The sequence below is a fragment of the Ambystoma mexicanum genome, chromosome 13 (genome assembly GCF_040938575.1).
Source record: "Ambystoma mexicanum isolate Mex_15411 chromosome 13, UKY_AmexF1_1, whole genome shotgun sequence".
Lineage (NCBI taxonomy): Eukaryota > Metazoa > Chordata > Amphibia > Caudata > Ambystomatidae > Ambystoma > Ambystoma mexicanum.
This window is the reverse complement of record NC_090938.1, coordinates 106,585,057-106,610,813: the sequence shown is the minus strand read 5'-3', so window position 1 is coordinate 106,610,813 and position 25,757 is coordinate 106,585,057. Positions and strand designations below refer to the sequence as shown.

Below are 25,757 nucleotides of genomic sequence, written 5' to 3'. Positions count from 1 at the left end.
TATTTTTTTATTCCCAAAAAGGACGGAAGACTGAGACCCATCTTAGACTTGATACCTGAACAAGTTCCTCAGGAGGGACAAATTCAAGATGGTCACATTTTCTCAGATCCTTTAGGGCCTCCAAATACAGGATTGGTTGGGGTCATTGGACCTTCAGTATGCTTATTTTCATGTGCCAATTCATCTCAAGCACAGAAAATACCTGAGGTTTGCAGTTGGTGGCTTGCATTATCAATTTCGTGTTCTGCCATTCAGACTGACCTCCGCCCCAAGCGTTTGCTCCAAGCGTTTTCACCAAACTCATGGCGGTTGTGGCAGCGAGTCTCGGGAGAGGGAGGATTCAAGTCTACCCCTACCTGGACGATTGGCTGATCAGGGCGAGTTCTCCCAAACCGGTATTGGATCATTTCAACGTTACCTGCCACTCGCTCCACAGGCTGGGCTTCTCCCTCAATTACAAGAAGTCCCATGACACCTTTCCAAACGCTCCAATACATCAGAACTGTCATAGGTACATCTTTGGGAAAGAGCTCGCCACTCGAGGTGAGGGCTCAAGACATTCTTCAGATGGTTACCAAATTTCAGAGTGCCCAGAGTCTTCCGGCCTTTGATTTTTTTGAGGTTGCTAGGCCTCATGGCATCCTGCATTTATCTGGCGCCAGAGGCTTGACTGAGAATTATCTAACTTCAATGGGCTCTCTGAAAACAATGGTCCCAATTCTCAGGAAAGATGTCGGACCGACTTCAGATTCCAACCAGTCTCACAGGATCTTCTCTGGTGGGCCTGCGAGGAAACTATTCTGAAGGGAGAACCTTTTTGACAACCATGGCCGCAGATTACAGTAGTGACTGACACCTCACTCTCGGGGTGGGGCAGCCCATGCCAACGATCTGACAATCGGCAGTTGTTGGTCTCCATCGCAGTCCAAACTACACATCCATCTTTTGGAGCTGAGAGCAATCCGACTAGTGCTGAAGGCTTTCCTGCCCTCTGTACGGGGAAAAGAATGTCCTGATAATGACGGACAACACAGTGGCCATGTACTATCTCAACCATAGAGGCGGCGTAGGGTCACTTCCACTGTGCAGAGAAGTAATGCAGCTCTGGTACTGTGCAATTAGAGAAGGAATCTCCCTATCAGCAGTTCACCTAGCAGGGGAGGAGAACATGGCAGCGGATGCTCTGAGCAGGCAGAGCAGAGTCTCCCACGAGTGGGTACTAGCTCAGGATATTGATATATTTCTATCACACTCGTACACAAGTGTTTCAGAGCGCGACAAGGGAGGGGAACAGGAGAGAACAAAAACGATCTTACTAGGCCCAGTGACAATGAGAGAGCGCAAGTGCATGGGGGAGGTGAAATGTGCATGGAGGGGGGAGAAGTGGAAAGTGTGGAGCAAAGGAGAAACTGATGATGATGATGATGATGATGATGATAAAAGTAATGCAGTAAGCATTTGGCTAGTGCTGGGTTTAAGGCAGCAGGCAGGGTAGGTCTGATAAGTGCAGGAAGAAAAAAGGGGACAGGGGACTGTGTATACAGATAGAGGCAGTGCGGGAGGGTGGCAGGGTGAGCAGGTACCTGGTGCAACTGAGAGGTTCACCGTATAGAAACGGGGAACAAACTGGGGCACAGCAATATGCAAAAAAGTGTAATTTTTTTTTGTCGCAAGATTATTACATTGATTCCTTCAAACTTTAAGATTCAGGTAAGTAAGAAATGAAGTACCAATCAATTCCTTGTATTGCATCAGTATATTTTTTCAATCGTGATGGAAACATATTCTTCATAAGCACATAAACAAATAACCAAATTTCTTTTCAAGAAAATATATATAATCACATGGTTTCTTTTAAAAAAAAACTCAATTCAAATCTTTATACATTTGTTACAACACAAACATATTTCTTTCATAAACCATAATTCTTCACATTTTTCATATCAAAAAGTGTCCCTATAACTTGATGGGTGACTGTCACAATTCCTGTGTGACTGTTTATGGATGTTGTATCCTATCCTTAACTACGCGTTTTGGGTGCTTCTCGCCCTTTAGGTTTGTGTATTGGGTTTAATGGAATCTGATATTCTGAAAAAAGATGATAAAAATTCTTAGTTCTGCATTCTCCCTCTTTGCAAATTATGCTCATAAGTAATGTGCGCTCACTACTACTAACCTTCAGAATGGTACTGGGTCCATACAGGAAAGCCTCTATTGAATAGACTTGTGTTGGATACTGAAACATGTACAAACATTACTTTAGTGCTATGCTCAATATTGTGGTGGCGCACAGAGGGACATAGCGCTCAAAATAGCGCTGGGTCCCCATGTCAGCCATCTTTATGCCAAAAGGCTACTGCATCTTGGATGTAATAAAAGGTAACTCTTACCCCAAAGGTGCTGTGTATTCTATTGTGTTCGTAGAGAAGGAATACAAGTGGTCTCCATGATACGTGGGCTGGATCCTAAATATCAAATTGAAAAATATATGTATAGCCCGAAAGTGTATTGAATGGGGCCAAATACCTCGCTGTTATATAGTTCACAAATGATGCCTACCTGTGTGCGGGCCCAGTATTATGAACTGCTTCAGCTGAAGAAGTAGAAAGGCAATGTTGCGTCTGAACGTCGCCATGTTTCTTTGAACTGTTCAGTGGCGGTTACTCCTGTAGGACGCGGATCCCATGACGGGGGTAAATAATCCTAAACATACAGGAAAACAGGGTATTACACCTGTTGGGGCACTCTCAGGGCATGGAAAACCTGACGGTTATAGCCAGCTCGCAATGAGAATTCCCCTCTGACCACCGCGGCATACTAAGTGCTGTTGGTGTGTTGCTAAGCAACCGCTTGAGACTTCCTGTGTATTGTACTTTTTTCTATGTGTATTACCTCTACTCGGAGCGCCATTTTGGAAGGGATTTATGCTCATTAGTTTTGACTAACCAGCTTGCAAAGAGAATTCCGCTCTAATCACTGCAGCGTTCTCGGTGCTGTTGGTGTGTTGCTCAGCAACTGCTAGAGACTTCCTGTTTGTTATACCTATTCTCCAGCATGGGGTCTGGCATGGATTCACATGCTCATGAATATTCCCCGTTAGGCTGGGAATCCTCGGTAAAGAAAAAATCAGTATCAGTTTTGTTTCTGATCTCTTTCGTAGTAGTAACCGATCTCTGCGTCATACTGACCACAGCCAATGACTGCCCTCTACCTAAGCCCCGCCTCTGGCAGCCATCTTCAGATTTTTACCACACGTTAAAGTGTTGGGATCCTCGTGCTATTGCTCTCGAGCGTTAGTGCTATTTTTCATGTTTTTTCTCGAAAAGAGAGCAATTTTTTGGTCAAAAGAGCCTCAAGCTCCACCGTTTCTTCATCCGATCAACGGGGACCCGTGTCGGATTCGTTGACGCCCCTCAAGGGTGAAGTTTTCGTCGAGCCACGCTTTTGGAGGACTCCAGAAGTTTCTCAGGCCCATCTCGAACATGGCCCAGGAGAAGGGAAGCTCGACGCCCGGAAAGCTGTTCAGGGTCTGCCCTGGATGCCAGCTTCAGAATGTCTTCAAGGAGGATGAACACTCTCTTTGCCTTTACTGCCTACATGAGGACAAGACGCACGTGGAGAAGGACTGTGCGTTTTGCGGCAATATGTCGGAGCGGACCATGAAGGACCGCCATCAACGTCTCAACAACTGGCTGGAAGGAAAGAGCCCGTCAGGCGAGAAGAAGTCGAAGTCCGAGCGGTCTTCTAAGACCTTTGAGGGCGCCCCAGCGACGGGGGTCCAACGGAAGGCCAAGCACTGCGAGTCCGCTGGCACCGGGAGCGCCGAACGGTCAGGCTCTACGGGCGCCAGGCAGGGCGCATCCTCCCCGGGCCAACGCTCTGGCTCGGGTAAGAGGAAGGCCGAGCACCCGGCGAAACTCCTGGAGAGACCCCGGTCGTGCCCTAAGGCCCCATCGGAGGGGGAGCGAGGTGGTGACCCTCCCCCCAAGGCGGTGAGCGCACCTAAGGTGGTGAAAGCCTTGATCCATCCGGCCAAGGCCTCTATCGAGACAGTTGCGGCGGCCCTGGCTCAGCCTGTGGAGGCTACACCAGTGGTGGCGACCCCGGGGCCCAGAATCTCCCTGCCACCGCGGAGGGAGTCCTCTTTCGTGCCCATCGACAGGACCCCTGTGAAACCTCCGACGGAGAAGAAAAAGGGGGGCAGGAGGTCGTCGTGGACTCTGCCTCAGCCTCTGAAGAGGAGCTGATTGAAGTCTTAGGCCACGGCTCTGGCGTGGAAGAAGGCCATCCTGTCGGAGGCGACCCCGACGTGGAAGACGACGAGGGCGTCGAGGATGCCGACGGGGCTCCTGATCTCCCGTCGGATCTCCCTCAACTAGTGCCGCAAGACAAATCAGCGGCCATTTTGTTGGCTATACAGTCCTTATGCTCGGAGATAAGGACGAGACTGCCGTTCCACCAACGGAGGAACCGCTCCCGACGGGGAACCCGCAGCCAGGCCCTTCTGGGAGCCCTCCCCCTAAGAGAAGGATTCACCCTCCACCTCCTTTTCAGCCATCGCGCCCTGTTCAGCCCGCCTCCCTGTCCACGACACGTGGGGATGATACGGGGACTGACACGGCTGCGACGGGTACAGACGAAGAGGTTTACGACGAGGATTTCCCGTCGTCACCTCCCACCCGAGCTTCCCCGCCCGACGAGATTGGATCGTTTCACTCCATGATCTCCAGGGCATCCGAGCTTTTCCAGCTCTGCCTGGACGAGAAGAAGGAAGGTTTCCTTTATCAACGGCGCGAGACCAAGAGGAAGACGGTCCTCGCTGTACCTCTACTAGACGATATTTGGGATGAGGGCCTCGCCCTCCTCAAGAACCCATCCACGACGTCGGCTAGCAGGGATCTGTACAAGAAGAAGTACCGGGTCCCGGACGCGGCCCCCTTGTGCCTTCAGGCACAGCCGACCCCGGACTCGGTCGTCTCTGCGGCGGCCAGGAAGAAAGCGGGGGGGGGGGGAAGCCCCTCTACATCAACCTCCCCGCCGGACGGCGAGGGAAAGAAATTAGACACGATGGGACGCAGAGTCATCTCGTCGGCAGCGACGACGATTAAGGCGGCCAATTCCTTGGCTATCGTAGCCCGCTACGACAGGGAGTTGTGGTACAAACTGGCCCCCCCTGCTGGACTTCCTACCAGACGACAAGAGGGCGGAAGCCCTAGAGATCTTGCAGGAAGGAGAGGTGGCTTCGGACCACGCCATCACGATTGCGACGGACATCGCTGACACTGGATTTCGCCAGTTGGGCAACGGCGTGTGCCTTAGGCGGCGTGGATGGCTCAAGGCTACTGACTTCCGTCAGGACGTGCAGACCCAGAGTCTTGGACATGCCGTTCGACGGAAACAACCTGTTTGGGAAAACAGTGGACGATTCCCTTCAAGCCATCAAGGCAGACACGGAGACGGGCCGGGCTCTTGGGGTTCTCCAGCAACGGCGGCCGCCCTTTGGGAGCGGCAGAGGCAAACAGAGAGCCTCCAAAGGTTCCAGCGGCGGATTTTCCACCTACCGTCAAGCGGCCCGTTCGTCGTCACAGGAAGCTTACAGGGGACGAGGCAAGTCAGGCGGACCCCGCCATCGTCGCCAAGAAGGACAAGGCGGCAAGGCCTCGTCGAAGCAGGACTGAACCGGCCGTGGGGTCGGGCCCCCACAGAAGCACCCCGGTGGGAGGCCGGCTGGCGAGCTTCGTCAGAGTGTGGGAGTCCATCTCCACCGACCGTTGGGTGCTGGACGCCCTAGCTCAGGGTCACGTGCTCGAGTTTCTAAGGAGGTGCCCGCGCGTCCCCCCTGTGGCCAGGAAAGAACATCACGTCCCTCAACTTCTCTTGGAGGTAAAGGCGATGCTCAAGAAGGGCGCCATCGAGCTCGTCCCAAAGAGGCTTAGGGGCTCCGGAGTTTACTCAAGATACTTCCTCGTGAAGAAGACGGGAGGATGGCGTCCCATCCTGGACCTGCGACGACTGAACAAATTTATGAAGGCACAGAAGTTCCGGATGGTCACCCTCCAACACGTCCTGGGTCAACTGGAGGAGGGCGATTTCCTGTCGTTGTTGGATTTGGAGGATGCCTACTTCCATATTCCCATCCTAAAGGGACACCGAAAGTTTCTCAGGTTCGTGGTCCAAGGGCGTCACTACCAGTTCAGAGCCCTTCCCTTCGGATTGAGGTCGGCACCCAGGGTGTTCACCAAGTGCCTCGCATCGGTGGCGGCGCAGCTGCGCCGAGAGGGGATCCACGTCTACCCCTACCTGGACGACTGGCTCATCCGAGCAAAGACGAAGGAGCTCGCCGTGGAGCACACGGCAAGGACCGTCCAACTACTCACGGACCTGGGATTCTCCATAAACTATGCCAAGTCCCACCTGGTGCCCGCGCAGGACGCACTGTTTCTGGGAGCGAGGCGCGACAGTGTCGCTTCTGGCCTCTTCGTCCGAGGAAAGGACGAGGGCCATCTTGGGCAAGGTGCAGCGGATGCTGGTTGCGGACGCTGCCAGGGTGAGGTCCATCAAGTCCCTCCTCGGAATGATGTCTTCTTGCATTTACCTCATCCGCCTGTGCAGGCTCCGGATGCGCCCGTTGGAGGAGTTCCTGGATGCGCGCTGGATCCAGACGACGGGCAGCTTCGAGGAGAGGATCACACTCGACGAGAGTTTCCGACGAGCGATCCGGTGGTGGGGCACCCGCGCGCATCTGACGGCGGGCATGGACTTCCAGACCCCCGGCCACCAGGAGACAGTGACCACGGATGCCTCCCTGGAAGGGTGGGGAGCGCACACCGAAAATCTGCACGGGAGAGGCCTTTGGCTTCCGACGGAGAAGTCCCTCCATATCAACGTCCTGGAGCTCCGTGCAGTGTTTTGGGCCCTCAGGTCTTCTTCCGTCCCTCAAGGGCAAGGTGGTGAGGATCTTCACCGACAACACCACCACCATGTTCTACATCAGGAAGCAGGGCGGAACCAGGTCCCCAGCCCTGTCCAAGGAGGCGCAGGATCTGTGGCATTGGGCCGTCGCCCAAGGGATGTTTCTGGTGCCGTTTCATCTGGCAGGGATAAAAACCATCGCCGACTCGCTCAGCAGAGAGCTGCGCTAGTGCCACGAGTGGGAATTACGACAGGATCTAGTGGACCGGCTCTTCCGACGGTGGGGCACACCCCAGATCGATCTGTTCGTGACGGCGACGAACTCCAAGTGCCGGAGGTTCGCCAGCAGGTTTCCCCAGCCGAGGAGCATGGGCGATGCTTTCTCGTTCCCCTGGGAGGGCCTGTCTCTATACACGTTCCCTCCATTGTCATTGCTGATCCGGCTCATCAACCAGCTCAAGAGGTCACGGTGCAGGATGATCCTCGTCGCACCTGCGTGGCCGAGGCAGATATGGTTCCCGGACCTTCTGGACTTGTCAGCGTCCCTGTCAATCAAGCTGCCAGTGGACCCGGATCTTCTCTCCAGGGAAGGAGGCGCCATCCTCCATCACGATCTGAAGTCGCTGAACTTGCAGGCCTGGCTCCTGCAGCGCTAGAGTTTGGAGGATACGACATACCGGCCGACTGCAGAGAGGTTCTTGCAAAGGCCAGGGCGTCCTCTACTCTTAAATGCTATGGACACAAATGGAAGAGGTTCTCTGTCTGGTGCCACGCACAGAAGATTAACCCTCTACGGATTACGGCTCCCCAGGTACTGCCGTACCTTCTGACGCTGGCCAAGGCTTGACTGGCGCACGCGTCCATCAAGATTCATCTTGCTGCAATCTCCCGATACACCAGAACCACGGGGCGGATGTCTTTTTGGTCTCATCGTCTGGTGAAAGAATTCATGAAGGGACTGTTCAGATCGTTCCCGCCGGTGAAGGCTCCGGCTCTGGCCCCGGCGTGGGAGCTCAACGTGGTGCTGACCAAGCTCATGGAACCTCCGTTCGAGCCTCTGCACTCGACTCCGTTTTAGTTCTTGTCGTGGAAAACAGCGTTTCTTGTGGCCATCACCTCCGCACGAAGAGTGGGAGAGATCCAGGCCCTTTCCTGCAAGCCCCCGTACTTGTTTTTTCTCGACACGAGGGTAGTGCTCAGGACGCACCCTTCCTTCATGCCCAAGGTGCCGTCGGAATTCCACCTCAACGAACCCTTGGTGTTGCCTGTTTTCTTCCCGTCGCCGGCCGAAAGGACTTTGGATGTGGCTAGAGCGCTGATGTTTTACGTGGACCGCACAAAGTGTTTTCGGAAGACGTCACAACTTTTTGTGAATTTTGGACCTGTCAATCAGGGGAAGGCTCTCTCAAAGGCCTCCATTTCCAGATGGCTCTCCGGCTGTATCATGTACTGTCATCGGTTGGCAAACCGACCACTGCCTGGCCGTCCGAGAGCCCATTCCACCAGAGCGATCGCAGCTACCACGGCATTCCTATCTGGTGTGCCCTTGCTGGACATCTGCAGGGCTGCTACGTGGAGGTCGACGCACACGTTCACGAAATTCTACTGCGTCGATCGGGATTCCAGGGAGGAGTCCAGGGTCGGCCACGCAGTGCTGCACAATCTGTTCGCCTAAGGTGAGCAGGATGTAAGAATTGCTTAATGTTGATGTAATGCTTAATGTTGAGCCTTTGCCACCTCCCGTGGTTGTGCATGTGTGTACTGCTATGTATTCTTTATTCATGAGCATGTGAATTCATGCCAGACCGCATGCTGGAGAAGGAACAAGTTACTTACCTGTAACTGTTCTCCAGCATGGGTCTGGCATGGATTCACATGCGAACCCTCCCGCCTACCCCTCTGTAGCTCTTAACTTGGTCATACTGCCACTTCACGTGCTACCAAATCTGAAGATGGCTACCAGAGGCGGGGCTTAGGTAGAGGGCAGTCATTGGCTGTGGTCAGTATGACGCAGAGATCAGTGATTGGTTACTACTACGAAAGACTGATCAGAAACGAAACTGATACTGATTTTTTCTTTACCGAGGATTCCAAGCCTGACTACGGGGAATATTCATGAGCATGTGAATCCATGCCAGACCCATGCTGGAGAACAACAGTTACAGCTAAGTAACTTGTTCCTTCTATGTTGCCTGTAATTTGAGCATCATTTTAGAAGGCTTTACGCTCATTAGTCTGACTGCCAGTGACTGTTGTTTCTTCTCTCTTGTCTGCTCTAGACATCTATTTTCTAATACACATTAGGGTAACCTGTATAACAACAAGATGCATTACTTCAATATCCTTTGATACATGTTCGCATAATGAGAGTATCAGTTTGTATGATATTCGCTACAAACATGTCTGCTATTTATAACTCCTCCAGTCCCCGTCATTCCTCATGTAATAAGGGGGTTGCGCAGATTCAGGAAACACATGATCCTAATTGCCCCAGATTGAGCCAGGAGGATGTGGTACCCAGACCATCTGGACATGTCCATCGGTCCTCGGATGTGTCTTCGATAATGAGAGGACCTTATCTCGCGAGAGGAGGGTCAGGTTCTCCATCCAGAGGTTAAGAGTCTCAACCTTCATGCTTGGTTTCTGAAAGGCTGAGATGCAAGGATTGGGACCTCCTGGATGACATAATGTAGGTGTTGCTTTCGGCCAGAAGGCCAGCAACAAAGTATCTGTACCATTGCTCTTGGAATACGTTTTACAAATGGTGCAAAGAAAAGGATGTTGATCATTTTCAATGTTTTTGCTTTCCTTGGCCAAAAAGGGCCTTCAGGTTGGCACCAGTAAGGGCTACTTGGCAGCGCTGTCAATCTAGAAGTGCTCATCAGAAGAATGCTCTTATTTCAAGATCACACTAGTGACTCAATGTCAGAATCCGCCTCTACTTGCCCTTGTAGTGTAGACGTCGGATTCTTCACAACAATATAACCTACTGTCTGTCAGAAAACAAGACCGTAGGATCTATTCTTTGAAACAATGGATCACATGAACACAGATTGAAGAAAGGAGCCGGAACCGGCAGAAGACCTGAGAGAGGAGGGACACTAATCCTTTATTCTCAGAGAGCTGTGGAAACACATAGTATGGACCCAAAGACTAACCTTAGGAAAATTAAGGACCAAGCTGCTGAAGCACCAACTGGGAGTTCGGTCTGCTGGGTAGTTCCTCTTAAGTATTACTACGAAATCTGTAAGACAAGTACCCATTAGTTAACCACTGACCAATATGTCTGTCAGAGCGTGTATGTGTAGAATCCTAAACAGACTTTGGGGAGGTGTCTTACCGTGGAATTCGGTGGCTTTACTCAGTGTGCCTGTGTGTCGCACTAGGTACATGGGAGAAGCGTGATGTAGAGACAGTAGTAGAACATAGATTCCTGACACTCAGTTTCTAAAAAAGCTCACTAATTTGTTCCCTCCATTTCAACGTTCCCGTTTGGGACCTTAACCTGGTTTTGAAATTCCTGATATGTGCTCCATTTGAAACTTTGCACACAGGTCCGTTAAGGTGGTTAACCTTTAAGACAATACTATTGGTAGCTCTAACATCAGCCCGTAGAGTGAGCGAGTTGCAGGCACTTTCATCAAGGCCTCCCTTTACCATATTCCATAAGGACAGGGTTGTTTTAAAGGTAAAACCCTCCTTCTTGCCAAAGATAGTTTCAGAATTTCATTTAAGTCAGAAAATTGTTCTGCCTTCACTCTGTCCTCCACCTCATCCTAGTAAGGAGGAGGAAAGGCTCCATAGGTTGGATCCTAGGAGAGCGTTAAGTTTTTACATCTCCAGAATGTCAAAATTGAGTGGACAACCAACTCTTTATAGGATATACAAGACACAAACTAGGCCAGGCTGTTTTCAAACAGACCTTGTCAAATGGATCATTGTTACCATATCTGTAGGCTACAGACTGGCAGGCAAAGATTGCACGCTCATTCCGCTGTGGGTATGGCTAAATCTACAGCTCTTCAAAGGGGCGTCCCTATTAAAAACATATGTGATGCTGCAATGTGGTCATCGATACACGTTTATAGAGCATTATTCTCTGGATGCTGCCCATGCTCAAGATGTCGCTTTTGGTAAGGCAGTACTTTACTCTGCCCTTAAATCTTTAATATACAAATTCTGCACACTACTCCAATCATGGATACTGCTGTGGGAGTCTGTCAAAGATGAGGAATACGTTGCAGGACACAATCCATTCGAAGAACCAGTTACTTACCCCTAGTAACGTTCTTTCGACTGTTCCAGCAACGTATTCCTCATCGCCCTGCCAACCTACCCCTCTGTAGAATTTCCCATGCTATTACATCTTTCGTTCCACCAAGGCAGAGTACTGTCATGCCTGTATTTTTGGGCATTCGTGCTACATGAAGAGGGGAAAAAGTAGAACTGAGGCTAACGGGTGCCGCGCATGCTACATATACCCTTGGATGACGTCGCCCTCGACGGAGGTCTTCGAGTGACATAGACTCGATGCCATTGATGCACAGCTCCCTCTGCCAAAATGTTTTTCCTTAGCAGCTGAAGCTGGACATTGCATGTCAAAGATGAGGAATACGTTGGAGGAACATCCAGTTGAAAGAACGTTACCAGGGGTAAGTTACTTGTTCTTCATATATTTGAGTGTTTGTGTGACGCTGAGCATGGTTGCGAGTGTACTTCATGACCAACATGTGTATGTCGTGGTGTCACTAATGTCAGCACAGTGGTTTCTTGGCATTAGTCAACGTCACACATCATGGCATTTGGATCCATGACCACGGTTGATGCACCTGTATCCATAAAGACATTCACTGCATAAGGATAATGGCTGTCTTGAGAGAATATCTTTGTGTATGTCATTCAGTGGTGCTCCTGGGGGTTTTCCGAATGAGTGACTTTGCACGTTCTTGAATCTTCGGGCTGTCCTATTCATGTGGATGGGGGGGTGGCATTCCTAGTTCCTTCTCTTCATCAGAATTTCAACCTAGCTGGTATTCATTTAGCTGCCCTAAGATTGATCTGCTTGAAGAGTACCTTGCCTGATAAGAAGTGTCTGCATGGGAAACCAGAACGTGTCCAGCATGTTGCTGCTTTTTTGGTGACTGGCTTTTCCAGAGCAATTTGTCTGGTTTACAATAGCAATAGTGATCTTCGCTAAGAGGCCATTCTTGTCGCAGTGTGAGCTATCGGAATTATCCCACTTACTCGCAGTGCCACTGAAATATGAAACTTTTAGCTAGATCCCCTTTACATCCAATGAGCAATCCCAGAGGCCTGGCTTTTTCTTATGACAAGGAGCAAAGTCTTATATTTTTGCTTAGCTTTATAGAGATCTACGTTGATATCCTAGATTGTCGGGATGCCTCCATGCACATTTCAATCTGGCCTCATTACCTACAACTGACATTGCTTATGGCCTTGAAGACAGGTCTCTAGATCCACCTTGTTTAATTTAACGTGAGGCTGCAGCTACCACTAATGTATAAGGTTGTGGGTGTGTGGTTAAGCTTGTTATTTTTTTTAGGCTAAGTGCCTTATAGCAAGCAAAGACTATTGATGGGTTAAGAGCAAGTGTGGTATTTCCTCTAACTTGGCTGCCTCAGCAAGCACATACTTTTGCTTAGCCGCCCTTGCCTTCACGCACACTCTAGTGCGAACACCACAAATCGCACTTAACTCTTGTGTTGATTCTTCTGGGATAGCCAACCCCATAAACAAATCAATGCTAAATATCATGTGATAGAATGCCCTGACCATGTCTGGGAACATCTACCTCTTCCTTCCCTCCTCAAAGGTATGTCTTTTGGGAACTGACTTAGAGCAGAATCCTCCTAGGGAGCAGAGCAGGGTTCCTGGGCCTGAGTTGTGGTTCAGCTGTCTGCAGAGACTGTATAGTGGGCTTACCACAGGCTTAGGAGGCCAAACCAGGGGCTGTCTTGGCAGATAACCGAGCAGGCTCCATCAGACTCCTGCTTACAGGAATTGTGGGAGGCAAAGGTGACTGAGCTGAGGCCTTTAAAATAAACTGCTATGGCCGGAGGCAGCATCAACTACTGAAATCTCTTGAAAGTCCTCCTGGCCAGTCATCGTAGTAGCAGAGACCCATTATGGCTGTATCTGGAACAATTTGAGTACCCTGGTCATTGGAAGATGTCCTGGGGTACACCATAGGCTGCTCTGATTTGAGCTAGCAGAGAATAAACTCTCCACATGCGAAAGGTACAACAAAGGGACTGGAGATATCCTGTTCCCAAGTCATTCATGCTTGTCACCATCTCACCTGTGGGACAAGTCAGATGGCAAAGGCCTCTCAGGGGGTCACCTGTCCTGAAGTCCTATTTATTGGTGCACCATCCATTCGGTGTGCCATAGTGCATAATTGTATTTTGGCCATCTTGTGAGAACTAGCATGCTGTCTTTTGAGAGCACAGGTTTTTGCTGCTGCCATGGAGCTCATGGCCAGACCCCTGACATGCTCAGTGGAGTACCCAGTACTTGGGACTTTAGAAACTTTGAATTTTGAGTCAGGAGTACAGAGACTGCACCCTTGGGATCGATCCCTGCCACCCTTGACTACTTTCCTGTTAGTCCCTTTCACACCATCGGTGTGAACACCAGTTAGAGCTTTTACTGCCTCTGGGCCACCTCTTGTGGGATGCAAAGGACCCCCCTTGCAGTCGTGACAAACCACCAGGGTAGTAGTTGCCCTAGCAGGATGCCTGTGAAAACAGGACTTTTTTTCAACCTGACTTTTGACATCCTTTCCTGCGTGTGATAAAGTCCTGTGACAAGACCTACTGAAGAACTCATTCCACCATTGGAGCCTATGCATCAGTACCCGTGGGCCAAGGGCGATGCAGAAGACTAAAGTATTTTGCCTGCGGTAAGGATTCAGGCCAAGCAAATCTAAGCATAGCAACTGTTTCTTCTGAGGTGAAGCACCCATCGCAGGAAGTGCAGGAGAAAAAGCAAGTTAACCTATGTTGGAGGGTACCCCCGATAGTGGATGACGTAGGCTCAATTGAATACAAATCGGGGAAGAAAAACCCCTTAAGAGGTGCATGGTGTGCTGGGGTCAGTCCTGTCAAAAGGAATGATAGGTGCTGCCAGTAGGCAGAGTCCACGTGGGTTTGACTGCACACCCAGTGCTGCACTTCCTTTCCTGTGTACAAAGTTCTTATAAGGAAAATATGATTTTTATGGTGCAAAAAGCAGTTTCTGTCCCTACTGGACTGTCTACCATAAGTATGAATGAAGGGGAACTCTGTTGAGGAGTGGTTTCGTTTTCTAATATGCAGAGGCTGGGCATTTCAACCAGGTTGCAGTGTGGTGGAGGGCACTTGCATGAGTGTAGCCTTGCATAAGCTCTAGTTAACGGGAACAACATTACAAAAGTGTAGTGGATTATGAGCTTCAGAGTACTGTAGTCACTAAAGGGACTACCCTTTTTTTCTGCTTGATTTCCTACTTTCACAACTGAGACATATTTGTTAGTTCACAAAATCTTTGGTCTTGGCCCAAGCATAATTTGTGTGATTTTTAACTATTGATGGAATGCAATTATGAGCCATTTGTATTCTTCCCTACACACAAACTCTCTGCATGCCTATGCAAACAGAGAACTGACTCTGCTGTCTAATTTTTTGACATGTCTGCCGCTTAAGTATGGTTTTTAAACATCGTAAAAACTGAGCTGATGAGCTGATTGCTGAAGCATGCGCATTAATATTAAAAATGTTCATCTTTTAACTGTTTAGAATGTTACAAAGGAGAGGCAGATGAAATTAATACAGCAGCAGAATGACATCACTGGCCTCTCGAGGCAAGTAAAGCATGTGATGAACTTTACGAATTGGGCCATTGCAAGTGGGAGCAGCACAGCTTTACTGTACAGCAAGCGACTGGTAAGAAACGGGTCTTTCAATGCCGAGCACAACTTATGTCTAAGCAACAACAACAAATTCTCTTGTATGGTTGTCTTTGTATTGTGAATTCATTACAAAAATGTAAAGGTTGCTGAAAAGTAGTAGGCATGTCTACAATGACTCAATGTGTTAGATGGCCTTAAGAACATAAACCTTTGAACTATCTTTTAGGGTTTATATTAAATGTTCAATGGGGTCCAAGGACGAGCCATCCCTATTCTTCTGTGGGCTTCCTGCACCCAAGCCATGACTTCCCTAATCCCCAATATGGTCACTGCCCTAATGGCAACACAGTTCTTGATCTTGCTTCTGCTGGGTTCTTCTTGTGGATCTTAGCTGGGTGTCCCTGAAGAATTATGGTAGTCTTATTGACCGGAAACAGTGCCTTCCTACCACAAAGGTCTCCCTCACTCTTGCCTCTCTCATGCTCTTATTCGGTACACTGTTCCTGATGTTATCATGTCAACTCCTTAATTTCACCCTTCACCCCCTACTACCCTCTTACACTCTACTGCTATTAACTCTCACTACTCTCCAATATGGTCCTCCGCTCCTTCCTTGGTTTCCTTGCTCATGCGTCCCGTCCCCTTTTCTCCATCCTTGTGGATGGTAACAGAACCTTTGGCAGGGAAAAATTGCGCTTCCCCATTAAATTTAGTATAGCTTGCTCAGGCATGGCCTCAGGTGTGGGAAACATCCTGCCGAGGCCGTGCCCTCGGCAGGGCATGGTATCACCCCTAACCTCCGGCGCCTTACCTCATTCCCTTTTTCTGCATGGACGGTGTCGGAACTGGCAGTCAGCGTGGATACTTGTTTAACTTTCCACTTGCTTCCCTGTTCTTTGATTTTCAATCTTATTTAACCTCCTTTTAGTGCCTCGCCTGCACTGGCTGGCTGCAGGAGGATTCACCAGATGTGCCTTATGCAACCACTCGTTCCCGTCCTCTGACCCTCATGTCCTCTGTCTTGAGTTCCTAGGGCCGATCGCTGCTGGGACATGTGTGCGACCCGCAGCACTCTCGGTCACAGGGTATTGAAGAATCGGTTGTCGCGTTGGTGGGATCTCTTCGACACTTTCCCCCGGCGCACCTTAAGAACTTTGTCTCCAGGACCTCTTGTCAAGACAAGGTAGGCCCTCTGTGCAACACGGCTCCTCAGTGTCACAACTTCCCAGGGGTTCCCATGGGCAATGGTTCCTTGGATTCAGGTTCTGGCAGGCCTGAGGCCATCAAGGCTACTGGCTCCCAATGCGAGGCGCTCGGGTGCCCTACCGGGCTCTCCTTGGAAGGGCGATCAAGTTTGCCCTCTTCAACCCCCCTTGCTCCCCCCAGAGGGTAAAGGATTGGCTGGTGCTACCAGCAAGAGTCAGTCCTCTACATGATGCAGCACGACCAGACGCAGGTGCTGAGGGTGCACAGCCTACCGGAGTTCGCTCCAAGGTCGTGAGTCAGGGCGTTTCGACTACTGTCAGTCAGCCGAGGGCTCAGCGCCTACCAGAGTGGTCTTGTAGGTCGGCACTACTATTTCGGGTTCAGGACCCAGGACGTGTCCTCCCATGTCTGAATCTGCTCGAGACCTTCATGCCTGTCCGCCCAGGGCGTGGCGCAAAGCCCCAAATGGTTGAAAAGCACGTGGCAGAGCCTGCTAGGCCGGATGGGCATTTTGGATTCGAACCAGGGCCTGTCCATGCTATCGACCATTGAATGGGCCTTGCAAGAAGGTCCCAGTCCCCTTCCCCTCTGGAAGCGGCAGCAGACTCTATGGTACAGGCATCTGGTCTCCTCAGGGGTACATTTACCCACCCAGTCTTACGGCTACACGCCTCAAGTGCCTCAGTGCTTTGACCAGCAGTGGTGGTACATCACTTCGGGATGCTTGGCCCCTAGGGATCTGGCAACTAGCGAGGATTGCTTCTTCGAACACTTCTTCCTCCTCCTCCTCCTGTGTTCCCCTTGGATGACTGAAGGATATAGTGGAGGTGATCCCGCAGGTGGTTCCTCCACAGCCTCCTCCTGAGTCCTCCGCCTGTTCCTCCAGCGCTACTGGTGCTGTTATCCCTTCCCATGCCTGGGTGAAGCTGGATATTCGTCCCCCTACTGGGGTTGCATGGGAAGGGACCCTGAAATGAGCGTCACTGCTTTGGTGGAGGCGTGCCGCCTCCTTTACTGGGGCTGCCTCTACCACGTCCTCTTCTACTAGCCCTACGCCCTGTGTCGACGCCCTTTTTCGATTTTCGAAAAACAAACTGTAATACTCCGCAGCTTCCACTAGATGTCGGCCTATGCACAGCATGTGAATCTAAGCAGATACAAGCATCAGAAATACGATTACGGTGAGTAATGTATCCCATATCATGCCTCCCACTCAACAGCCGTTGGACCCGTCTTTCGCTCCAGACCTAGGGAGACCCCACCGGCACTTGTGTCCCAGGTCACGGACTCCTCTCCGTCTGTAATAAAAAGGAGGGGGAATGGCGCCCAGAACGATAAACAGCATCCTTTTAAGGCCTTTCATGGCTGCCTTCAGGGCCTGGCAGATTTCTTGGACAGCCCCTCTTCCTGAAGAAGCCCCTGGGAGTCGGGAGTGCTTGCAGAGGGTTTGCAAGCGCACCACAAGCCTTTCTGGCATCCCTCTGCAGAGGATGTTCTGCAGGTGGCGATAAAGGTCTTGGAGAAGCCCTGGGCCAACGCTCAGATGAAGCAAAACGTTGGACCGCAGATTCAGGTTGACGGATGGGGAGACAATCCACCTGGCCTCCCATCCTTGGCTGTGTGCTTCAGAGCTGGCAGCAGCCTCCCTCTATTAACTATTGTCTTCCTCTTTTGGAGCCACCTCCAGTTGCCTTTCCAAGGAAGTCCAGGTCCTTGAGTCTTGGGCCAAACGCTGTTATGCCATAGCATGACTGAATCTGCGACAAGCCAATGCCAACTCCCTCTTAGCTGTGGCTAACCAGAAGCTGTTGTGGGAGCTCTGGAGAGGCAAGCCTCCTTCAAGGTAGGTCTGGCGGATTCCTGTGCTGTTGCGCAAGACCTCATGGAGTCTTCGGTTTCGCACATTGACACAGCCAGCAGAGGGCTGTGACTGGGTGCCGAGATGAGGACGACATGTGTGCATGCCTCTAAATATCGATCTGATGTGCAAGAGCGGATCCTAGATCTGCCCTTCGAATGGATTGTGTCCTCCAACGTATTCCTCACCTTTGACATATGTTGCCCACCTTGGGCTGCTTTGGAAAACTTTCGGCAGAGTGCACTCTGCATCAGTGGTGTTGTGTCCATGTCCCTCCCAGGCCTCCATCTAGGGTGAAGTCATCCGATGTTATATATAGCACGCAATACGCCCGTTGGCCTGAGTTCTGTTTTTACGCAAACGTGTTTGCTTCGTGTGAAACTCGCCAGGCCTTGTATTTGAGTATTGAGTATACTTGTGAGTTTTCTTTCGAAAACCTTCTGAGATGTCTTCCACTCCATAGACGACTCGATCCAGTTTAAAAAAGTGCAAGTACTGCGGTTCGAAAATGTCCATCAGCGACCCACATCCAATCTGCCTGTGGTGCCTCGGATAGGGCCACGATTCGTATTTTTTTTTTTTGGTTCCCAGTGCCAGGCCATGAAACGGAACGAAAGGGGAAACTTAAGGTCGGCAGAGTTTCCAAACCCTTGAAGTTTTGACCTGCTGGTCTTTTGACCGATGAGCCGCGAGATGACTCGCCTCAGAGGAAGGTGGCCAAGCGGCCTCGGTCAAGAAGCGGTTCCTGCCATTCCTCTTCGAGGAGACACCACCAGTCGCCTTCCCCGACGTCGGTCAGGCGACTCACCCGCAAGGGTGGCATGCTTGTCAAAAAAGTTGACTCCTGAGTGGGAAGCTTTCCGAGTGCAAATGCTGAACATTTTTGAGAAGCAGGGTGGTCGTCCTACCACGCCTTCTGACGAAGCTGGGAATGAGAGGTCACGGCCGAAAACGTGTGCGCCCTCGAGCCTTGGTGAATGGCATGGTCCTCGACATCTCTATCGGAGAAAGTCTAAGGGTCATTCGAGACTGGGTGAGAGGTTGATTTATTCGAAACCCTCTAAGGAATTGACGCTGTTGGTGCCTATGAAGCCCATTGGGTCATCAATTCCCCTTAGACCATCAATGCCTTCGACGTCAGGGTCGACATCAATGCTGACATTGTTGACGTCGGGTGTGCCTTTTTTGCTGCCACAACTGCTGGAGACCAGTGTTCCTCCAAAGAAGGCACTGGCTAAGTCCAAGTCGATGCCGTCCACGCCATTGAAGCCTCTGGGTTCCGGGCCATATAAATTATGTACCCCTCTTCCTGATGAAGGATTTCTTCTAGGCTATGACTCCCATTTTTGAGGAGGATGAGCATACGGATGAGAAGGATGCTCTGTTTGGGCTACAGTATGGTACTCCCGAACGTGCCGGAGTGCCTTATTTCGGAGCAGAGTCGAATTCAGGGTCTGTGTCTTTGCACAATGCCAGTGGCATTGACGTCTCTCCTGAATTGGAATTCGGCATACCTGAATCTGGGGAGCGTGCAGATTCCTCATACAGACAACTGATGTTTTAAGTTGTGAAATACTAAGGTTGGCCAAGACCTCTGGTACCTTACGATCAGGATGCTTTTACGGACATTCTGGACAAGGGTCCAGCCACTGATCCAGTGTTACCCTTCCATGTGGTATTTCAGAAAAGGGTGGTAAGGATTTGGGATTCCCTGGAATCAAATCCAGCTGTTGACAAGAGTCTTGCAAAGAAATACTGCCCATCCAGTAGCAACCCCGGCTACCTGTCCAAGCACCCCACTCCTGAGTTTGGTGGTCTATGCAGCTACGGCTACCTCGAATAAGGCGGCGTACCCTACCATCCCTCCTGATTGGTACAATAAGCACGTGGATGGATGGGTGCGAAAAGTATTCTCTGCACGCAGTATGGCTTTGAAATCGGCCAACGCCACGTGTGCTTGCAACATTTTCGTACTCGCTGGGAGTGCATTGTTATGGGGGCAGAGCATATTCCCGAAGGGCAAGAGGGACGCTTCCTGGCTATTGTTAGGGGCGGTAAGAAAGCCATGTGAGTCACTTCATTCTGGGTTGGATTCTGCGGACAGCATCAACGGGTTCATGGCTAAAAGCACTGTGATGCGCACAGGTTTGCATGGTTGCAGAAGTCGGTTTTTGCACTGGATGTGCAGGCTCTGTTTCTCTGCCTTTTGACGGGTCTCCTCTTTTTGGCAACCAGGCTGACTAGAGCCTTGAGGTTGCAGACCTCTAAGGCGGCCACCAAATCTTTAGGCGCCACTTTTATGCAACCTCAGCCCTTTCGTGCTAGCGCACAACCTTGAAGGGGTATATATTTTCGCTTCTACTCATTTTGAAGGGTGAGAGGCATGGCCAATCAAAGAGGCCAAAGGAGAGGTCCTCGTGGTGGACAAGGTGCAAAGCCAGCTCACGCGGCAGCCTCTGGTCCATCAGCCGCTGCAAATGCTGCTTTAAAACCACTCTGAGGGCTTGATTCACTGGTCACTAGTGGGAGGCAGGCTGTCTCAGCATTTGGAAGAATGGTGAGACATTACTTCCGATGCTTGGGCTCTGGAAACAATAGCCCATGCTTACTGCCTTTCATTTCTAAAGAAGCCCCCAGGACAATCCACCGGGGAAACACTCTTTGAAGGTTCCAGATCCACTCCTTGTGCAGGAAATGTTGACCCTGCTAGGGAAAGGCGCTATAGAACCAGTGCCTGTAGCCCATAGGAACAAGGGTTGGTATTCCCCATATTTTTTGATTCTCAAAAAGGGCGGAAGACTGAGACCCTTATTGGACTTGAGATACTGGAACAAGTTCCTCAGGAAGAACAAGTTCAAAATGGTCACTTTCTCAGATCCTTCAGGCCCTCCAACTCCAAGATGTATTGGTGCCATTCATTGGACCTTCAGGATGCTTATATTAATGTGCCAATTCATCTCTAGCACGGGAACTACCTGAGATTTGCGGTCATAGGCTCGCACTTTGTTTTGAGTCCGGCCATTCGGGTTGACCGGAGGGTTTTCACCAAACTGATGGTGGTGGCAGCGTGAGTCAAGTCTACCTCCAATCTGGACGATTGGCTGACCAGAGCACGTTCTCCTCCGAACAAGTCTGAGATCATCTCAATGTTACCTGCCACTTTATTCAGACTTGGCTGTTCCCTCAATTACAAGAAGTCCCATATGGCACCTTCCCAGAAGCTCCAATACATCGGCACTGTACTAGACCCATCCTTGGTGGGGGGGGGTCGGAGGGGAGAGCTCGCCACCCGAGGTGAGGGTTTGCGACATTCTTCAGATTATAACATTTCAGAATGCCCAGTCTTCCGGCCTTCGGCTTCTTAAGGTTGCTCAGCCTCAGGACATCCTGAATTTTTCTGGTGCCAGAGGGCTGCCTGAGCATGTGCCTCACAGGATCTTCGGTGGTGGGTCTGCAAGGAACATATTCTGAAGGAGTCTTTTTGGCAACCATGGCCGGAGATGGTGGTAGTGACGGACGCCTCACTCACAGGGTGGGGAGCTCATGCCAACGAACTGTCCATCAGCGGTCGTTGGTCTCCATCAGAGTCCAAACTACATATCAATCTTTTGGAGCTGAGAGCAATTAGACTGGCACTGAAGGCTTTTCTGCCGTCTGTTGGAGGAAAGAATGTCCTGATAATCACGGGCAACACATTGGCCATGTACTACCTCAACACGAGAGGCGGCGTTGGGTCACTACCTCTGTGCAGTACAGCTCTGGTACTTGGCTATTCAAGAAGGAATCTACCTTTCGGTGGTTTACCTTGCCGGATAAGAGTGCACGGCAGCGGATGCTCTGAGCAGGCAGAGCAGTCTCCCTAGAACTAGCTCAGGAGATCCTTCAAGAGATTTTCACCCTTTGGGGGACCCCTCAAGTGGATCTGTTCGCGACTGGTGCCAACCGAAAGTGCACGAGCAGTACTGCTCAAGGGAATCTCCTCCGCGAGGAGCTCTTAGAGACGCGTTCATGGTGGATTGGGAATTTCCACTGCTGTAGGAGTTTCCTCCAGTCCCTGTCATTCCTCATGTAATCGGGAGGTTGCAAAGGTTTGGGAAACGCTTGATCCTAATTTCCCCCGGATTGGGCCAGGAGGATGTGGTCCCCGGACCTTCTGGATATGTCCATCTGTCCTCTGCGTCTTCCACAAAGAGAAAACCTTCTCTCGCAAGAGGGCGCAAGAGGGTCGGGTTCTCCATCCAGAGGTCAGGAATCTCAACCTTCACGCTTGGTTTCTGAAAGGCTAAGGTATAAGGATTGGGACCTCCCGGATGACGGTATGGAGGGGTTTGTTTCAGCCACAAGGCCAGCAACAAAATCTCAGTGCCGTTGGAATAAGTTTTGCGACTGGCGCAGAGAAAAGAATGTTGATCCTTTTCAGTGTGCTACTCCGGATGTTTTGTCATTTTTACTTTCATTGGCACACAAAGCTCTTTAGGTTAGCACCATTTAAGAATGCTTGTCAGCGCGATCTATCTTTAAGTGCTCGTCAGAGGAATGCTCCTAATTTCAAGATTCTGCTGGTGACTCAATTTCTGAAAGTGCTCACTAATGTGTTCCCTCCACCTCCTTTTCAGGTTCCGGTTTGGGACCTTAACTTGGATTTAAAATATCTGTGTGCCACATTTGAACCATTGCACACATGTCCTTTAAGGTTTTTAACCATTAAAACAATCCTATTGCTTGCTATTACATCTGCATGTAGAGTGAGCGAATTGCAGGCGCTTTCTATTTTCAGGCGGTTAACAAGTTGTTGTCAAAGAAATACCGCCCATCCAGTAGCGATCCCAGCTACCTGTCCACACACCCTACTTCCGAGAGTTTGATGGTCCAGGCAGCTACGGCCACCTTGAAGCAAGCAGCGTACCCTACCATCCCTCCTGATAGGGACGATAAATGCATGCATGGATGGAAGGGCGCGCAAGTTATTTTCTGCTGGGAGTATGGCGCTGAAATCGGCCAACCACCTGTGCCCTTGCAACAGTTTTGCACACTCTGTGGAATTGTATTTTGCTTGCGGTTGAGCATATTCCCGAAGGGGAGGAAAGGGATGGCTTTCTAGCTATTGTCAGGATGGCAAGGATGCAGATAGTGTTGCAAGATCCATGGCTACGAGCAACATGATGCGCAGATTTGCGTGGTTGCGGAAGTCTGGTTTTACACCTGATGTGCAGGCCCGTCTTAACATGCCCTTTGACGGGTTGCATCTTTTTGACTACAAGGCTGACGAGAGCCTTGAGGTTGCAGACCTCCAAGCCATCTGCCGAATCTGAGCGCAGATGTCACACAAACTCAGCCTTTTCCTCCTAAGGGACAGCAATAGAGAGGGTTTGGGGGTTCCTTTCGCTCTTACTCCTCATTTGGAAAGGTGAAAGGGATGGCCAGTCAAAGGGGCCAATGAAAGTTCACTTTTGGTGGACGAGGTGGAGGTGCCAAAGCCACTCGGGCAGCTGCCTCTTTGCCATCAGGCACTGCCGCTTCTAAACCGCTCTGAGGCCATGACTCCTTGTTCTCCGTGGGGGGCAGGCTGTCACATTATCTCGAAGAATCGCAAGCCATTACTTCGGATGCGTGTGCTCTGGATACAATAGCCCACGGTTACCGCCTCCCTTTTCTCCTGCGGCCTCACGACAATTCACCAGGGAAATACTCTTTGAAGGTTACGGATCTGCTCCTTGTGGTGGAGATTTTGGCCCTGCTGGAGAAAGGTGGTATAGAACCAGTGCCTGTGGCGGAAAGGAACAAGGGTTGGTATTACCCTTATTTTTTTATTCCAAGAAGGACGGAGGACTGAGACCCATCTTGGAGTTACAATACTTGAATAAGCTCCTCAGGAAGGACAAGTTCAAGATGGTCACTCTCTCTCCGATTTCCTCAGGCCCTCCAACATCAGGATTGGTTGGTGTCATTGCACCTGCAGGATGCTTATTTTCATGTGCCAATCCATTTCAAGCACAGGAGATGCCTCCGGTTCGCAGTTGGCGTATCACACCATCAGTTTTGGGTCCTGCCATTCGGGCTCGCCTCTGCCCAAAGGGTCTTCACCAAGCTCATGGTGGTAGTGGCAGCGCATCTCAGGAGAGGGGGATTCACGTCTACCCCTACCTGGACGATTGGCTGATCAGGTCGAGTTCTCCAGAACAAGCCTTGGATCATCTCGGCGTCACCTGCTGCTCCCTTCACAAGCTTGGCTTCTCCCTCAACTTCAAGAGGTCTCACATGACACCTTCCCAACGGCTCCAGTACAACACAGCGGTTTTGGACATGTCCTTGGGCATGTGCTCGCCACCCAAGGTGACAGCTCATCACATTCTTCAGATGGTCACAAAATGTCCACATGCCCAGAGTCTGCCGGCTTTCAAATTCTTAAGGTTGCTCAGCCTCATGGCATCTTGCATTTTTCTGGTGCTAGAGGCTCGCTTGAGAATGAGGTCCCTTCAGTGGGCCCTACAGACTCAATCGTCCCAGTTCTCGGGCAGGATGTCGGATGTCCTTTATGTACCACTCTCCGTCTCGCAGGAGCTTCTGTAGTGGGCCCACGAGAAAAATCTCTTGAAAGGGGAGCCATTTTGGCAGCCATGGCCGCATGTCACAGTAGTGACGGACACTTCCCTGACAGGGTGGGGAGCTCATGCCAACGATCTGTCCATCAGCAGTCGTTGGTCTCCATCGGTGTCCCAACTTCACATCAATCTTTTGGAGCTGAGGGCCATCAATGGCCCTGAAGACTTTTCTGCCATCTGTACAGGAGAAGAATGTCCTGATAACAATAGACAACACAGTGGCAAAGCATTACCTCAGCAAGAGTGGTCATCTAGGGTCGCTACCTCTGTGCAGGGAGGCAATGCAGCTCTGGTTCTGGGCGTTACAAGAGGGAATGCCCCTCTCGGCGGTTCATCTGGCTGGTGAGGAGAACATGGCGTCGGACGCTCTGTAAGAGTTTCCTCCAATCCCCATCATCCCTCAAATTCTCAGGAGGTTGAGACGGTTCGGGACCCGCATGATCCTCATTGCTCCGGATTCGGCCAGGAGAGCATGGTACCTGGACCTTCTGGACATGTCCATCTGTCCTCCAATGCACCTGCCCGTAAGACAGGATCTTCTCTCGCGAGAGGAATGTCTGGTTTGCCATCCAGAGGAGAAGACTCTCAACCTACACGCATGGTTTCTGAAAGGTTGAGATATAGAGATTTGGACCTTCCGGATGATGTGATGGAGATGTTTCTTTCGGCTAGGCAGCAGCAACAAAGTCCCTGTACCATTGGCGTAAGTTTTGCCACTGGTGCAGAGTAAATAATGTGGATTCTTTTCAGTGTTCGATTCCGTAGGTTGTCTCATTCTTGCTTTCCTTGGCCCACAGGGTTCTTCAGGTGGCCACCATTAAAGGTTATTTGGCAGCGCTGTCTATCTTTTAAACGCGCTTCAGAGGAATGCTCTTATTTTAATATTCCGCTGATAACTCAGTTTTTGAAAGGGCTCACAAATGTGTTCCCACCGTCGCCGTTTCATGTGCCGGTTTGGGACCTTAATTTGGTTTTGAAATTTCTGATGGGTGCTTCGTTTTGAACCTTTGCACTCTTGCCATTTTGACATTTAAAACGGTTTTCTTGGTTGCCGTTAGCAACCAGAAGAGTGAGCAAGTTGCAGGCACTTTCTTCTAAGCCACCCTTTACTTTGTTCCACAAGGGCAGGGTCGTATTGGGAGTTCAGCAGTCCTTTTTACCCGAGGTTGTGTCAGAGTTTCATTTGAGTCAGAAGGTAGTACTCCCTGCTTTCTATCCTCCTCATCCTGGTAAGGAAGGGGAACAACTCCATAGGTTGGATTTTAGGAGA

The 25,757-nt window shown here is 50.5% G+C and overlaps 1 protein-coding gene across 5 annotated transcripts in view; it reads left to right on the top strand.

The window, feature by feature from the left end:
• Positions 1-25,757, top strand: part of TRIM33 (tripartite motif containing 33) — a 1,358,766-nt gene that overhangs the window by 379,418 nt on the left and 953,591 nt on the right. For all 5 annotated transcript variants that reach the window (XM_069633393.1, XM_069633392.1, XM_069633390.1 and 2 more), the window contains exon 7: positions 14,709-14,855. In XM_069633393.1, coding sequence (XP_069489494.1) covers positions 14,709-14,855 — 147 coding nt within the window. The remainder of the gene's footprint in view (positions 1-14,708; positions 14,856-25,757) is intronic.